The sequence below is a fragment of the Pseudorca crassidens genome, chromosome 12, assembly GCF_039906515.1.
Source record: "Pseudorca crassidens isolate mPseCra1 chromosome 12, mPseCra1.hap1, whole genome shotgun sequence".
Classification (NCBI taxonomy): domain Eukaryota; kingdom Metazoa; phylum Chordata; class Mammalia; order Artiodactyla; family Delphinidae; genus Pseudorca; species Pseudorca crassidens.
In genome coordinates this window covers 76,261,466-76,278,262 of record NC_090307.1, presented here as the reverse complement: position 1 = coordinate 76,278,262, position 16,797 = coordinate 76,261,466, and the positions used below count along the sequence as shown (strand labels likewise).

The 16,797-nt window shown below is 36.2% G+C and overlaps 1 protein-coding gene across 2 annotated transcripts in view; it reads left to right on the top strand.

The window, feature by feature from the left end:
• The window catches only part of NAA25 (N-alpha-acetyltransferase 25, NatB auxiliary subunit), a 73,760-nt gene that overhangs the window by 23,132 nt on the left and 33,831 nt on the right, over nucleotides 1–16,797 (top strand). For both annotated transcript variants that reach the window (XM_067700613.1, XM_067700612.1), the window contains exons 8-13: nucleotides 2,494–2,605; nucleotides 3,629–3,718; nucleotides 4,772–4,941; nucleotides 7,105–7,217; nucleotides 14,050–14,257; nucleotides 15,081–15,170. In XM_067700613.1, coding sequence (XP_067556714.1) covers nucleotides 2,494–2,605; nucleotides 3,629–3,718; nucleotides 4,772–4,941; nucleotides 7,105–7,217; nucleotides 14,050–14,257; nucleotides 15,081–15,170 — 783 coding nt within the window. The remainder of the gene's footprint in view (nucleotides 1–2,493; nucleotides 2,606–3,628; nucleotides 3,719–4,771; nucleotides 4,942–7,104; nucleotides 7,218–14,049; nucleotides 14,258–15,080; nucleotides 15,171–16,797) is intronic.

The following is a 16,797-nucleotide window of genomic DNA, read 5'->3' as shown; positions in this document are numbered from 1 at the left end:
ATCACATAGGTTATTCTTCTTCAAATATTTTTTGGTGAGATATTTCAAATACCTTTTGGAAAAAGCTACCTCAGAAGTTACAGTAATCTTGCTTTTGCTTCTTTCGTTTGTTACAACACCTCCACCAAGATTCTCAGCTTTTCCATTCACTTTGATTCTCTCCTGAAAAAACTGCTCAAAATTGGCAGCATCCATGATTCTACCTTGATGGGTACAGTCAAGAGTAAACTTCAGGATCTGCTTCTTTTTTTTTTTTTTTTTAATTTAATTTTATTATTTTTTTTTTGCGGTATGCGGGCCTCTCACTTTTGTGGTCTCTCCTGTTGCAGAGCACAGGCTCCGGACACGCAGGCTCAGTGGCCATGGCTCATGGGCCCAGCCGCTCCGCGGCATGTGGGAACCTCCCGGACCGGGGCACGAGCCCGTGTCCCCTGCGTCGGCAGGCGGACTCTCAACCACTGCGCCACCAGGGAAGCCCCAGGACCTGCTTCTTTTTTTTTGCCCCCCTTTGCCACAAACTTTCTACTGGGTGCCATGGTGGCAGCGGAGGCAGAAAGGGCCCCCCCACTTTTTTAAACCACAATTGAGAATATACTGTACCTTGACCCTAAGTGTAATCTTACTCTGCACAATGTTCTTATTAAATATTTTTTTCTTTAAAATTTTTAAATGTTTGTTGTGTCTGTCCTATGAAGGCATTTGAGTTTGTGACCTTTTCTCTGCATACTCTTAGACCCATTTTTTTTTTACCTTAACAGTGTGTCTTAGAGATATACCTCACTACCCCACTCTCTTTAATGGTGCCCAGTGTTCCACAGCATAAACGTAGACAGTTTACTACATAGCTCATCTTTGAAGGGTATTTAGGCTATTTGCAAGGAACATCTTTGCTATAAACCAAATTGCCCTCTAAGAGGCTACAGTGTGCATTTCCACCAGCTGTATTTGCTATTAGATTGTAAGAGGTCCTGTTTCTTTGCAAAATTTTAGATCAAACTTTTTAAAAAATATTTATTTATTTATTTCGCTGGGCCGTGTCTTCGCTGCCATGTGCTGGATCTTCCTTGCTGCATGCGGGATCTTTAGTTGTGGCATGTGAACTCTTAGTTGTGTCACGTGGGATCTAGTTTCCTGACCAGGGTTCAAACCCGGGCCCCTTGCATTGGGAGCGTGGAGTCAGCCACTGGCCCACCAGGGAAGTCCCATATCAAACCTTTTATGTTTTTCAATGAGATAGGTAAAACATACCTTACAGTTTTTATTTAGTTATGAGGGAGGATAATTATTTCTTCATTTGTTTAAAAGCCATTAATATATTTTTTTTCTCTGAGCTGCTTTTTCTTATCCTTTTCCTATTTCTAAAAATTTGGTTAATCTGCTTATTGATTTGCAAGAGTACTTTACATGTTAAAGAAGTTAGCTCTTTTCCATTGTTGTGAAAATACTTCCTCCTTTGTTGTTGGAAAACTGATTTGTATGAACTTCATAGATAGCATTAACTATTCCCTTATTTTTGGACACTTAGGAGATTTTGGTTCCTAAATATTTACACATCTTTGATTTTCTTAGGAGAAATTCGTGGGAATGCAGTTATCGTTTTGACAACCCTGGTTTTTTAATCGTGCCTTTATGGTTATTGGGAGTAACTAACTGTAGATGAGTAGCCTCAGAACTCTCATTAGGTCCAGCCATTAAAAAGACTTTGTTTTTTACAAGTATGTATATCCTTTACTAGACTTTGTGCTATCACAAAACTGTAATAGTAACTGAGTTAAGTACTTTAATTATATAAAATGTAGGAAGAGTTTTGTTTTTGTTTTTATTTTTAATGTTACTCTCTAACTTCAGCCTCCTTGCAGGTGGGTACAAGTCAACTTTGTTTTTATTCAGTTAGGTTGTAGTTGTATGGATAGTTACAGTTTAGATTCTCTATAGAAAATTCATAATGTGATTGTTGGCATCCTTAATCTGCTAAACCATTCTAAAAGGACAGGGCATATCTAATTTGGTCAGAAATATAGTCCTAGTTTTTTTGTTCTCAACTGTTGGAAGAGTTTGATTCATCTCTTTTCTTTTTTTATCTTCCTCATAACATCTCCCCTTTCTCATCTCATTCCAGTCCAAGCTTACTCAATGTTTTGGAAATGTATGGATGGTCTGTCTATGGTCTAAATATATCAGGTCTAAATATACCAGTCCTTAGATGCTGTTGGGATTTTATGTGTATCCCACACACTAGATCCTCAACTCAAGACATTCTGGATCCTTGTATTTTGTAGAAGAAAAGGATTAGAAAGTTTAGTATCAGAAATATACGATTTTTCCTTTCAGGAAAGTAATCTTTAGTGAGATAGTACTTTGTATCTAATAGTGGTCCCATTTTCTAAGAGTGAATAAGAAAATGTGACAGTTTCCTTCTTGTATATGGATTTTGTTCTGGTTTCTGAGCAGAAATGAAACCAGCTTACCAACTTTTATAACTTTTAATTGTAGAGAAGTTAACAAGTGAGATTCAGAGTCGGGAAAATAAATGCATGGCTATGTACAAGAAGCTGAGCAGGTGGCCAGAGTGCAATGCCCTTTCTCGGCGCCTCTTACTGAAAAAGTAAGTAGATGCTTCTTTTTGGACTATGAGACTGGAGTGGGGCTTTCAGGTCTCACCATTGATTTTTTTGGTCTATATCCTTTGAGATTTCTGGGCATAAAGTGAAATCTTTTAGTTGTGTGTTCTGGATATTTTTTTTAAAGTTTTTAATGAGCCTTCATCTTTTTTTTTTTTTTTTCGCGGTATGCGGGCCTCTCACTGTTGTGGCCTCTCCCGTTGCGGAGCACAGGCTCCGGACGTGCAGGCTCAGCGGCCATGGTCCACGGGCCCAGCCGCTCCGCGGCATGTGGGATCTTCCCGGACCGGGGCGCGAACCCATGTCCCCTGCATCGGCAGGCGGACTCTCAACCACTGCGCCACCAGGGAAGCCCGAGCCTTCATCTTTCGATAAAGAGGTGTAATGGAACTTATGCCACCAGGGTGCTGAGTATTCAGAATGAATGCTGAAAAGTCATTAATTTGTCAAACTCAATATTGGTCTAAAAGAGAGACCCTCCCCTTAGCCCCCCTAGAAAGCACTAATGTGGGGAGTTTTCTGTTAAGAATATTAGTTTTTTATTAAGGGCTGCATGAGCTGTTTTTTTTTTTTTTTTTTTTTTAATTTATTTTGGCTGCTCTGGGTCTTACTTGCGGCACGTGGGATCTTTGTTGTGGCAGGTAGACTTCTTAGTTGCGGCATGCATGCGGGATCTAGTTTCCCGACTAGGGATTGAACCGGGCCCCCTGCATTGGGAATGCGGAGTCTCATCCACTGGGCCACCAGGGAAGTCCTGAGAATGTTAGTTTTTTACACCTGGTCATTTTATTGAAGGAAAGAGTAGTTTCTTGAAAATGTTTGACTTTGAAAATGCCTCTGGAGTTGTTGCCCTTTTAGGGCTGTAGAAGAAACCCAGAGGGAAGGTTGGGCTTCTCCTAGTAAAGACTAAAATATAACTTAGAAAATAAGTTGAATAACATGGTTCCTCAGGCAGATTTGTCACAACTTGGGTTTAATCCTGTGTGCACCATTCAATCTGATTTTAGCTCAGATGACTGGCAGTTCTATCTGACTTATTTCGATTCTGTCTTTCGACTGATTGAAGAAGCCTGGACTCCTCCTGCTGAAGGTGAACAGTAAGTTGTCTTCTTTCCTGAATTACAACACTTTTTAGTATGGTGTAGCAAAATGATTTCATTGTAAGCCTAATTGAATTCTCTTTTTCTGTCTCAATAATGTATCCCTTTCAAAGCAAGACATTTTTCCATTTTTAAATTTTAAAATAAATATGTGTTCATTGTAAAAATCTTAAATTAGTACAGAAATGTATGGTGTGGAAAGTGTTAGTTCCTAGTTTTCCTATCATCCCAGGATGATTTTTTTCTTTTTCCAGTTTTATTGAGATGTAATTGACACAGAAATAACTCTTGATAACAGTTTGGTGTCTTCCAGATTTATTTGGAAAAGACAGTTTGGTGTCTTTTCTTCCAGATTTATTTATATTATGCATATACTAATATAATTATTCTTATTTAACATAAGAATGCAATTATGTTAGATGTAATGGTTTACAACTTCGTATTTCACCCCCTAAAGTGTATCTTGGGCATCTTTCCATATATGGTGCATACAGATCTGATTAATTCTTTTTAATGACTTAAGAGGACTCCATTTTAGAAATGTACCAAATTCATTTAATCTGTCTGCTGTTGATAGATACTTGTATTGTTGCTGCTTCCTGTTTTGGGGGCTATTACAGACAATACCACAATAAATATAATGAGCTCTTTTAAAAAAGTGAATAACAAAATAGGGTTTATGATACCAAATATGAACTGAGGCTTACTTTATAATATTAAGTAAGTCATCTAATTTTTCTCAGCCTCATTTTTCTAGCAATAAAATTTACTTATGTTTTTAATTAGGTAATATTTTATATATGCAAAATTATTCATTCTTTTTTTTAAGAAAGAGGTAGAGGTGGTTAGTCACTCTGCAATAATCAAATGACAAAATTGAGAGGAATCATATGCCATGTTAACTGTCAGAATATGCTCATATTTCTCTTTTATTCTAATTTGTGTTGTTTTGTAATTATCACAGTACTTTCTGTTATTTTTAATTTGTTTCTTAAAATCAATTTGGCTTGATAGAGGCACAAAATACCTTTTTCATGTGTTTATACCTAGCTCTTTAGAAGGAGAAGTACATTATTCTGCAGAAGAGGCTGTGAGATTTATAGAAGATCGGATAACAGAAGAATCTAAAAGTTCTCGCCATCTCCGAGGACCACATCTGGCTAAACTGGAGCTGATTAGACGTTTGCGGCGTCAAGGTTTTAATGATGAGTACAAACTGGGTAAGAAGCTGTAATGATATTTGGGAACCCTGGAGAAGATACAGGGATGCCCTCAGTACCCAAGTGCAGTATCTGTTCTCTGAAGCCTACAGTGATAAAGTTGTGTTTGAGAAGCAAATGTCTTCATAACCTGAAAATATTAACTAATGAATGGATCACTTATAAAATTAGCCCTCAATCACACATGCAACTTGGCTTAACTTTAGCATCTCTCCCTATTCCATCAGAGTCTTTGTCAGGCGTTCTTTTGCTGACCCAGCAATAATGTCAAAATCAATTTCAAAGTAAATAGCCAGTTTTATAAAAGTTTCAGGATTTCAAGAAGTGAATGAAAGGTTTCTTGAAAATCTACCCTAAGCACTCACAAAACCATTGACGAAATAACATCTGGCAGAGTTAGAGCAGTTAAAGAGCAGTTAACAGTTGAGGAGAAAATTTATTAGGACAATGACAAGATGGGAGAAAAGTATGATTTGGATAGTAAAGCATTAATAGAGGCCTTCAGGAAATTTGATGAAGCCCTTAGAGGTTTTTGTAAAATGGTTCTTTTTGAGCATACTACATAAGAAGTAAATGTTGTCATATTGTACTAATTCACAGTTTTGTGGGGAAAAAAGCACCACTCCCCCCAAAATCAGTAATTCTTTGCTCATACTAAGAATTAGCTTTAGTTTTAATTATACCCTAAATTTTTTAAGTTTAGGCGAATAAACTTTAAAAATTTTTTTAGTTTCATTTTTTTAAGATAAAGCTCCAAGAAAACTTTTTTTCCCATTCATCATTGTAAAAATTTAGTTCTCATTAAAAGTTGAATAACTTTAAGAAGGTTTCTTTAGGGACCAGTTGTCCTGAGATGATGAGCACTTCTCAATACCTAAAACCTATCCTAGAACATCTTTGTCCATTTTAATCATGTAATTAATGTTCTTTGCAGCTCATTCTAAAATTAACTGTGGCTATCTCTCTGTCATTTCCTATGTAGATTATTCATAACCAATTTTGAATTCCATGTTGACTTCTTTCTTTGGGTCTACCTCAATTACTTTAGTTGGTGTTTGTTTTAGAATTGCAAATGAAAATTTTTATGCGACCTTCAGCAAAATATTGTTAAAGTATATTGCAAAGAATTGCTTTCTTCAGATTTCCCTGATGGTCCAGTGGTTAGGACACCGTGCTTCCACTGCAGGGGACCTGGGTTCGATCCTTGGTCGGGGAACTAGGATCCCACAAACCGCCTGATGTGGCCAAAAAAAAAAAAAAGAGTTGCTTTCTTTCCAAAGCTGGATATAAAACTACTTGGATCTGTTTTGACACTTCCTATATTCATCCCTTGTCTTTCTCTTCTCTCTCACCAGCCTGAATCTTACAAATTGGTGAATCTTACAAATTTGTCTCCACACACAAAAAAATTTTTTTTCTTTTTTTTTTTTTTGCCAGACCAGTGAGTGATTCTTAGTCTCTTTTGGATCACAGAGGCATGTGAGAATCTGATTAAAGCCGTGAAATCTCTGTTCCCAGAAATGTGTGAGCAGGAACCAAGACCTAAAATCTTACAGAGACCTTGTTAAAAATCTCTCCTTCCTAAATCTAGTCCAATTTGAGAGTATTTTACTTTTATTATTTTTATTTTTAATTTGAGGAAAAATAAAATGAATTGGTAGCTTTCTGCATATCCAGGTTTAAATTTTCCATAGTGAGTGACTTTGGAGTTATTGGCCCGTGGCTCTTCCCATTTATTTTCTCTTCTGTTGGTGTGCCTGTTAACAAACACTACCTTTCATTTAGTTAACATATAGTTAATATTTGTTAAGTAGTTCAGGAACTGTTGTGGAGAAAAGCATGTTTGTTTAATGTTTGCATATAAACTTGTCTTTAAACTTTAATGAAAACTTTTAAACTATTTAAACTTTAATTGAATGAAAAACTTCACATTTCCTCAGTGTAATAACAGGTAAACTGAGTTCGCAAGATTCAACTCCTTTTTAGTATTTATTTTTAAACTGGCAAGCTATCTTCCGGCCCTCATTGTCATCCTCATTCTCATTCAAGCAAAATTTTCATTTAATTGAAATAAATGTTTTTCAAGTCAGACTTCTCACTTAAATTAGAGATTGCTTCAGTCCATGAATAATTTAGTGATATTTCCCCCCCCCTCTCTCTTAGGTGATCCAGAAGAATTAATGTTCCAGTATTTTAAAAAGTTTGGGGATAAACCTTGTTGTTTCACAGACCTCAAGGTGTTTGTTGACCTCTTGCCTGCTACACAGTGTACAAAAGTAAGCAGAGTTCTGTTGGGTACCTGTATTTATTGCAACTAGGTTAAGTGTTTGGGTTTCCTTTCTAAAATGGGTGAAAGTGGTGAACATGAGATATCAAGATATTGTGCTATCAAGCCAAGTAGTCTAGGTGCTATCAGATTAAAGGCATGATTTCTTGTAAAGTTGAGCCGCAATGAGAATAAGCCCCTGGTAGATAATTGGATTCTTCTGGGTGTGTGTGTGTGTGTGTGTGTGTGTGTGTGTGTGTGTGTGTGTGTGTGTGTGTGTGTGTGTGTGTGTATGTGTGTATATATATATATATATATAAATTTTGAGATAATTGTAGATATACATGCAGTTGTAAGAGAAATAATACAGAGAGATCTGTATACCCTTCACCCACTTTGTCCCAATGGTAAGATCTAGCATAATTATAGTATAGTGTCATAATTATGAAACTGACATTGATAAAATCCACTGACCTTATTCAGATTTCATCAGTTTTACATGCATTCATTTGTGTGTATACGTGTGGTGTGTTTGTGTGTGTATATTTAGTGCCGTATATAGTGTATGGATTCATGTGACCACCACCTAGACAAGATGCATAGTAGTTTCACCACCAGGGTCCCTCCATGTGCTCCCTACATTTTTTTACCTACAGCCACCTCCCTGTATCTCCTTTCCCTGTCCCTCTCCCTCAGCAACTACTGATATTTTCTATTTCTATAATTTTGTCATTTTAAGAATGTTATATAATGGAATCATATTATTTATAACCTTTAGAGATTGACTTTCTTTACTCAGTGTAATTCCCTGGAGATTCATCATGTTGTTACATGTACCATGTCCATTCCTTTTTATTGCTGAATAATATTCCATGGTATGGAGGTACCATGATTCCTTTAACTTGTTGAAGAACATGTGGGTGTGTCCAGTTTTTGGCTATTACAAATACAGCTGCTGTGAACATTTGTATGCAGGTTTTTTTATGGGAACCTAAGTCTTCATTTCTCTGAGAAAAATGCCCAGTAGTTCAGTTGTGGGGTCTTATGGTAGCTGCACACTTAGTTTTTTAAAGAAATGGCCAGACTTTTCCACAGTGACTGTATCTTTTAAATTCCCATTAGCAATGTATGAGTCATCTGGTTTCTCTGCATCCTCATCAACATTAGGTGTTGTCACTATTTTTTATTTTAGCCATTCTAGTAAGTGTGTAGTGATGTTTCATTATGGTTTTAATGTACATTTCCCTAATGGTTAATGCTGTTGAACATTTTTTCCTGTGCTAATTTGCCATCTGTATTTTCTCCTCAGTGAAGTGTCTTTTGCTCATTTTCTAGTTGATTTGTTTTTTTACTGTTGAGTTTTGAGAGTTCTTTAGATATTCTAGATACAAGTCCTTTGTCAGATATGTGGTTTCAAATAGTTTCTCCCAGTCTGTAGCTTGTCTTTTCATCCTCTTAACAAGATCATTTACAGAGCAAAGTTTTTTTTTGTTTGTTTGTTTGTTTTTTGCCATGCCATGCAACTTGCGGTATCTTAGTTCCCCGTCAAGGGATCTAACCCAGGCCCCGGCAGTGAAAGCACTGAGTCCTAACCACTGGACCGCCAGGGAATTCTCAGAGCAAAGTTTTAAAGTTTGATGAAGTCCAGTGGACTTTCCTTTTAATATCTTGTCTCTTATTTGCTCAAAACTGTAGCAGTTAATTGCTGATTATGTCAAGTCATGATTCATTCTTGCTGAAGCAGTCTGAGACTCTTAAATCTAAGGGATTTAAAAAAAATAAACTTGAAGACCTAAATAGACATTTCTCCAAAGAAGACATACAGATGACCAGCAGGCACATGAAAAGATGTGCAACATCACTAATTATTAGAGAAATGCAAATCAAAACTACAATGAGGTATCACCTCATACCAGTCAGAATGGCCTTCATCAAAAAGTCTGCAAATAATAAATGCTGGAGAGGGTGTGGAGAGAACCCTCCTACACTGTTGGTAGGAATGTAAATTGGTACAGCCACTACGGAAAACAGTAGGAAGTTCCTTAAATAATTGAAAATAGAACTACCATATGATCCAGCAATCCCACTCCTGGGCATATATCCAGAAAAGATGAAAACTCTAATTCGAAAAGATACACACACCTCAGTGTTCATAGCAGCACTGTTTACAGTAGTGAAGACATGGAAGCAACCTAAGTGTTCATCAACATATGAGTGTATAAAGAAGATGTGGTATATATATACACAGTGAAATATTACTCAGCCATAAAAAAATAATGAAATATTGCCATTTGCAGCACCATGGTTGGACCTAGAGATTATCATACTAAATGAAGTAAGTCAGACAGAGAAAGACAAATATATGATATCACTTATATGTGGAATCTAAAAAATAATACAAATGAACTTATTTACAAAATAGAAACAGACTCACAGATGTAGAAAACAAACTTACGGTTGCCAAAGGGGAAGGGATAAATTAGGAGTATGGGATTAACAGATACAGGCTACTATAGCAAAATATATAAAAAGAATTTACTGTATAGCACAGGGAACTATATTCAATATCTTGTAATAACCTATAATGGAAAAGAATCTGAAAAAAATACATAGCCAGATCACTTTTCTGTATACCTGCAACTAATACAATATTGTAACTCAACTATACTTCAATAAAATTAAAGAAAAAAACCCCTTTAATTTTGGAATAACTTTACATTTACAGGAAAGTTGTAAAGATAGTAAAGAAGGTTATACTCTACCCTTCGCCCAGCTTTCCCCAACATTAACATCTTAAATTACAGTGGTATATTTGTCAAAACTAAGAAACTAACTTTGGTACATTACTGTTAACTGGCCTCTAGACTTTATATTTCTGTAGCTCTTCCATTAATGTCCTTTTTCTTTTCTGGGATCTAAGCCTGGGTACCATATTGTAGTTAATTGTCATCTATTGGGAGTTTTTGATGTGATAGAATCAATGTAAATCAATTATATGTATATCAACATCATGTAAAGAAATACTGATATGTATCAAGAGAGTCTGTGACTTTGGTCAGCTTTACTCATAAAAAACTCTAATTAGTGAATGTTGGAAGTCTTGCTATCACAGGGCTACCACAACCTGTTTTTCCAGAAAGACTCTATCATCCCCATATGGAATGAGTGAAACTCAATGGGAACACAGTGGCAATGACTACAGTATTTGTTTCGTGACCATATCCTTAGCTCACCAGCACTTGATACTTTGGCAGTCTTGAGGTTACACATCTAGGGCAGATGGAGCAGTGCATTCCCAAACTGTTAAGGAGCCAGTGGTCTCTACTGGGTTCTGAAATGACTACCATTGTTCACTTTGGTTTAGAAAAAGTTGTTCTTGGGTTGCTGTGCTTATAGGGCACAGGCTAAGCTTTAGAAGTTTTCTAGATAAATTGTAACATATCCAGAAAAGAGGGTTCTGGGTTATAGAAAGACTTGAAAGCCTATGAGAGAGAAATGGTTGAGTGGAAGAGATAGGTTTGGTATGGTGATGACAGAGTACTTTATTTCTCATAATTTGAAAAGCTGTCCTGTAAAAGAGGGAAGAGAACAGGGCCAGCAAGAAGTTGTTGCAGGGAATTAAGAATTTGGCTCAGTGAGAGAAAGATATTTTTTATAGTCACAATTCTCTAAAAAACACAGTGTGTGAGTTTCATGTTACTGGAGGGATTTAAGCAGAAAATAAAACCACGTGGGAAAGATTCATTCACTAAGTGTTTGTCGCACATATTATGTGCTAAGTGCTAAGGTAAGGAATGATTGATCATGTTTTATAGTGCTTACTGTCTTGTAAGTTAAAGCATCAAATGATGGGAAAGCATTAGAGGAATGCTTATATCACATTTAGCTGAGATTCACATAGGTTTGCTAGCATAAATTTTAGTACCAGAAGCTCTACTTTATTGGCATGTTTGAAAATCTTAGATCACCTCTGTGACTGCATATACTAATAATCTACTGGGAGGAACCCTCTAGAAATAGTGAAATACTAGCAGTGATGAGGTGGTCATTGTTCAGTGAGACAAAGGGTTTAAAGCTGTTGCAGTGAGTTTTGTAGTCCTGTGTAAATTTTTAATTGAGAGGGGTAATTTTGCTGCCACAACTTTTTAAATGTAGGATGACTTCAATAGCTAAAAATCCTGCCACTCAGCAGTATGTTTGTCAGAGGATTGCAAACTGTCCAAGTAAGGTTCAGACTGAGAACTGTTGTCCCAATGAATTAGGAGACGCATTCTAAAATGGGACTGGCCCCTAAGAGGAGGCCGTTGAGTCCAGTGATCCTGAAGAGGCTCACCCATAGAGGCGTTTTTGTATTTTGTTTCCTTTGCCTTGGGGTTTTAAGCTAACAATAAAATAATTCCAGTTTTTAAAGAAGCTTTTTGTGTAGCAGTGAAACTGTACAGACTAGAATAGCAAATGAATGTATTGTTTCATGACAAAACCTGTTTGGAAGATTCTTTAGCATTCAATAAAGAAGGCCTTAATAATAAACATAACTAGTATATAAAATGGCTTACAAGAATGGAAGAGCTGGCAATAGAAATTATATAGGTACTTAATCAAAAACATGAACACTAGTGCCACAGTTTCTTTGTTACAAATGTGATTATCTGATCATAATAATTAAAATTAAAATTCATACAATTGTAGAAAATTGAAGTAAAGTCATTACAGATGTGAAACTGCATGTTGAGTAGGATTTTTATTTTAATTTAATTTTTGTTTCCAAAAATTACATGTATAAAATTGAAAAAGTCAAATAGTGCTACAAGGCTTATATTGAAAAACAATTGCAGCTCTTTGCCTTCTTCAGCCCTGATTCTGGCTCCGTACAGGCAAATCACTTTCAACCCTTAACTGCTTCTTCTGTTATTTAACTCCATATTTCTAAATTATAGGCTTATTTAGCTATTTGTTTATTTTTACAGTTATAGTCTTCATCTATTGGTATCTTACTGTGGAAGGCAATAATTTTGTTCATAACATCCCACTTCTCCCCTTACCTACTTTTCCCCCAGTATAGTTTAGTAATTATGCAGTATTTATATTTTAATGACTAAATATTCACAGCTAAGCCACTTTGTATATGTGGAGATTACCTTTCTTAACTTTCTTTCTTGGAGTTAATATTTTTTTGTTCAGTTCACCCCAATCAATCTGACAGAACCATAAAAGTTTAAAACTCCTCTTAGTGTATTCTGAAACATGAGGTGATAGATCTGTTCCATTCTCCCCTTGAGTCTACAGTGTCTCTGGTTCAGTATCTCCTGGGGGTAAAGAAAACCCGTGGATTCTGCTGGGTTTAGGAAGTCAGTCAGTGAGCTTGGGGAGGGGTCTAATTTCTTAGAATTTAGCAAATTCTTCTGTTTCAGTCCCACCAGCACTTTAGCTTTCAGACGTACCTCTTGCCCTTAATTTCTGAGTCTTCCAAGGTTCTGTGGCTGGAAGAGGCTTGCTGCTTATTGGTGGTCTCCCCATTCATACTGTTGGATTTCAGCTTTCTTGGCCCTGTACATTGGTTATTACTTACCACCTGCCCTTCTGCTTTTTATCTTTTGAAATCTTGTTAATGTTTATTATTTGCTGTCATCTCTTCACATGTTCTTGATCCTTTGGGGTTGATTCCTTTTTTGTTCTTTACTGTCATCCTAATAGGATCTTGGAAGGGAGTGAAAATAGCCTGTGTTTAATACATGTGTAAATGGAACTGGGTTTTTTTGCTTTAAAAATAATTTATTAGTTTTGGATCACAAAATATAGGGAAGACACAAGGGTGATGCCTGTGACCCCTTGGCTGCACTTCCTGTCCATAAACACCTTTTAGAACTCCAGACTCGTGCTGCCCAAGCATTTTCTCACATCCTAACAGCTGAAGAGTATAGTATACGACCATGTGGGAAGTTTAAACAGACACCCTGTATGTGATGCAGGGATCCCTTCTCACTTCTGCCAATATTACAACTGTACTGGTTGTGGAACTGGTGTTCTTAAAAATTTATACCGAATTTAGAGAATTAAAAACATTTTATTTCAAGATGTTACCATTGGGGTGGAATTTCCTGGCAGTCCAGTGGTTAGGGCTTCACGCTTCCACTGCAGGGGGCATGGGTTCAATACCTGGTCAGGGAACTAAGATCCCGCATGCCGTGCGGTACGGCCACAGGAAAAAAAAAAAAGTTACCATTAGGAAAAACTGGGTGAAGGGTACACAGGAACTGTGTTATTTCTTACAATTGCATGCAAATCTATAATTATCTCAAAATTAAAGCTTTAATCAAAAAAACTATTTAAGGCTATTGACAGGACAACCATTCCTTTCAATGTATAATGTTTCCTTTAAGAATTTATTTGTAGTATATCAATATAATAGGTTTGTTTTGGGGTAATTGTTCTTTTTACAGTCTTCCTAATTAAACTTTTTCATTGCTACGTTACATATTATGTCAATCTATTGTAATTTAGGAAACATTTTCACAGTTCTTTTAATCTTTTAGTGCATATACTACATGGTATTAACATAATACTTTTGGCCAGCAATGAATGGGTGTGCCAGTTTCACTGGAGTTTTACCAGCACTGTGTGCTGTTAGAAGTGTTTTTGTTTTGGCAATTTTGTTAGATAGAAAATGGTATACTAAAGGGGTTTTTTTTTTTTTTTTTTTTTTTTTTTTTTAAAGGGGTTTTAATTTGTATTTTTTCTTGATACCATTTTCTAGACCATTTCAGTATCTGTTAATTGTGGCCTACTAAAGACTAGTTCTGTTTTGAGACCTGTACTTCTTTTTTTTTCTTTCAACTTTGCAGTTTATTAATCAGTTACTTGGAGTTGTTCCTTTGTCAACACCAACAGAGGATAAGCTGGCACTGCCTGCTGACATCAGAGCTCTGCAGCAACATTTGTGTGTGGTGCAGCTGACGAGGTTACTTGGCTTGTACCACATGATGGATAAAAATCAGAAATTGAGTGTGGTCAGAGAATTGATGTTAAGGTACCAGCATGGACTAGAATTTGGTGAGCAGCCTTTCAAAATGTGCAGTAGTTCCCTGATCTGCTAAGATTTAGAAGTTAGTTTTTTATCTCTCATAGCATGCTGTTGTAATGCTTTTGGCAAGGAAAATATTTTGTCAAGTGGGAACACTATCCAGGTAATAAAATGCAAAGCCTTTCTTAAGCTTGGAGTTTTAAAAATTATAATTGGCTCCCAGATATCCATATTCTTCCTGATCTGGCCAGCCAACTCTTTATCACAGTGGGGCTCAGATGAATTGCAGAGTTTATGATAATTGTCATATTTTCTGCTTATAGGCCTTAATATTCTAAATATATAGACTGTGTAAATGACCCAAAAGAATTGTAAATTGTGAGATAAATATTTAGTTTAGAAGTAGATGATCTTCAGATTGCTTAGATATGTGTGATAAAATATAAATTATCTGACTAGATGATATTAGTATTTCTCTAACTGTATTCTAAAAAATTAGGTGAAGTAATGAGCATAATATTACATTAGTTGTACATGGCTCTTGGATTCTGTTCTTTTCTTCACCTAAAACCTCCTTCCAAATCTTGCTGCTCTCCTTTTGGGACCATTTGGAATACCACCTCTATTCTGGAACCCTTCCTTCTGCTCCAGCTGAGTGTGGTCTCACCTTCTTTTGACTCTTTTGATTCATGGCTTATATTTTTCTTCTGGTATTTACTCCATTCTTATTAGTTTCTTTTCCTCTTTTTCTCTTCTTTCTCCTGTCACTTTCTTGCTTTAAAAAAACTCCTTTGGGGCAGTAATAATTGAACAAATCTTAAAATACAGATATGATTTTTTTTTTCCCTATAGGGAAATCCTGTTTGAAAACCGAATTGCAATTTTCAGACTATTACTGTCTCCTTGCTGTCCATGTGCTTATTGATATATGGAGAGAAACAGGTAAAGAGCAGTGATTTCAGTTTAACTTTACTCTTTGTTTTTATTGACTATAAATCCTTAGACTAAGTATATAATCCAAGAATTTGATTTATGCTTTTAGGTTTTTCTTCCTTGCCCTTCTCCAGGGTGCTTCTAGAAGAACCAAAGTCTCCAAGTATCCTCCTCTCTGTAATCAGGATAATCTTAAATCAGTGGATATCTGTTCTGTTTTAAAATATTTCTGCATAGTGAGTAAACAGCCTATTACAAAGTTACAATAATTAAAATACAGAGAAACTGATTCAGATATAGATGTATGGGTCCATGGAATGAAAGAGCCATTTTTGTTCACTTCAGTTTATATAGGAAAATACACTTTTTTTGGAATATAGTTCAGATTAGCCCATTTAAGACAAATATATACTGCATGGTAAAGGAAGCTTCATGAGTCGTTAAGCAAGAGAAGGATGATTCAGCAAATGGTACTGAGATTGCCTTTTCTTTAGGTCTCACTTTCTGACATTTTCTCTTATTAGCAGTTTTGGAGAAAAAATAACTTTAGCTACTTATTGCATATTATTCATGAGAATAAACTGCAGAAGAAACAGGGCTGGGAGACAGTGCTGTGCAAGACAGACACAACCCTGCCCTCATGGGTCATTTAACGAAGCACTCAATTTTGATACTATCTTCTCATGCTTAAAATCCTTCAGATATGCCCTATTTTCCTGAGGATAAAGGTCAGCCTTATTAGGATGGTTTACAATGCTCTCTATAATCTAGTGTCTGTCTACATCTCCAGATTCTTAGTACTTAAGGCCCTAAATCTACTTTTTTTTTTTTTTTTTTTTGCTACTATCACTGAACATCATGTTACCTCTCTTTGAAATAACTTTCTTACCTCCTTCATCTCACTTTTACTCAAACAGTGCCTCTGACAAGCCTGTCTTGATTTCACCCCCTTCCTCATTGCAGATTTTATGCCCCTTCTGAACTTTTGTAGGACGTTGTGTATATCCATATGATAGTACTTGTTATACTGTATTGTACCGGGGATGGGGATGAAATCCTTTTCATCAGAGTACTTGGTATCTGGAACCCCACATTCAGGAGGTTGCATAGGGCTGTAAAAGTCATCTTAATGTAAAACCATTAATGAACTGACTACTTAGTAATTTGGCCCCTACTCGTACCCTTCCCCACTTATTCCTGGCATCTATTCTTGCTCATAGTGACTGTGGCTTTGCTAATCTCTTGGTTTTGGAGCAAGATATCTGACCATATAATAGTAATAACAGTTAACAGTTGTGGATCATCAGGCACTTGAAAGTGCTTTATATGAATTAGCTAATTTTAAACCTTGTAACAGTACAGTTAAGATCGTTACAGTTTTACAGATGTGGGAAATACAGGGCAGAGAGAAAGAAGTTAGGTGGGTTGTCCAAAATCATACAGTGCAAATACATGGGAAGTTCTAGATATTATATATATATAGATGCAAGGTTTCTTGAAGTCAGTGAAAGTGATGTTGAATGTTCCAGTTGTAGGCTGGAACAATAGTCATTGTTCAAGGTGGATATGACAAAAATTAGAAATGTATAGAAAATTGGTGAGGATGTTGAAAGAGACTGATTTGAATGTGACAGGA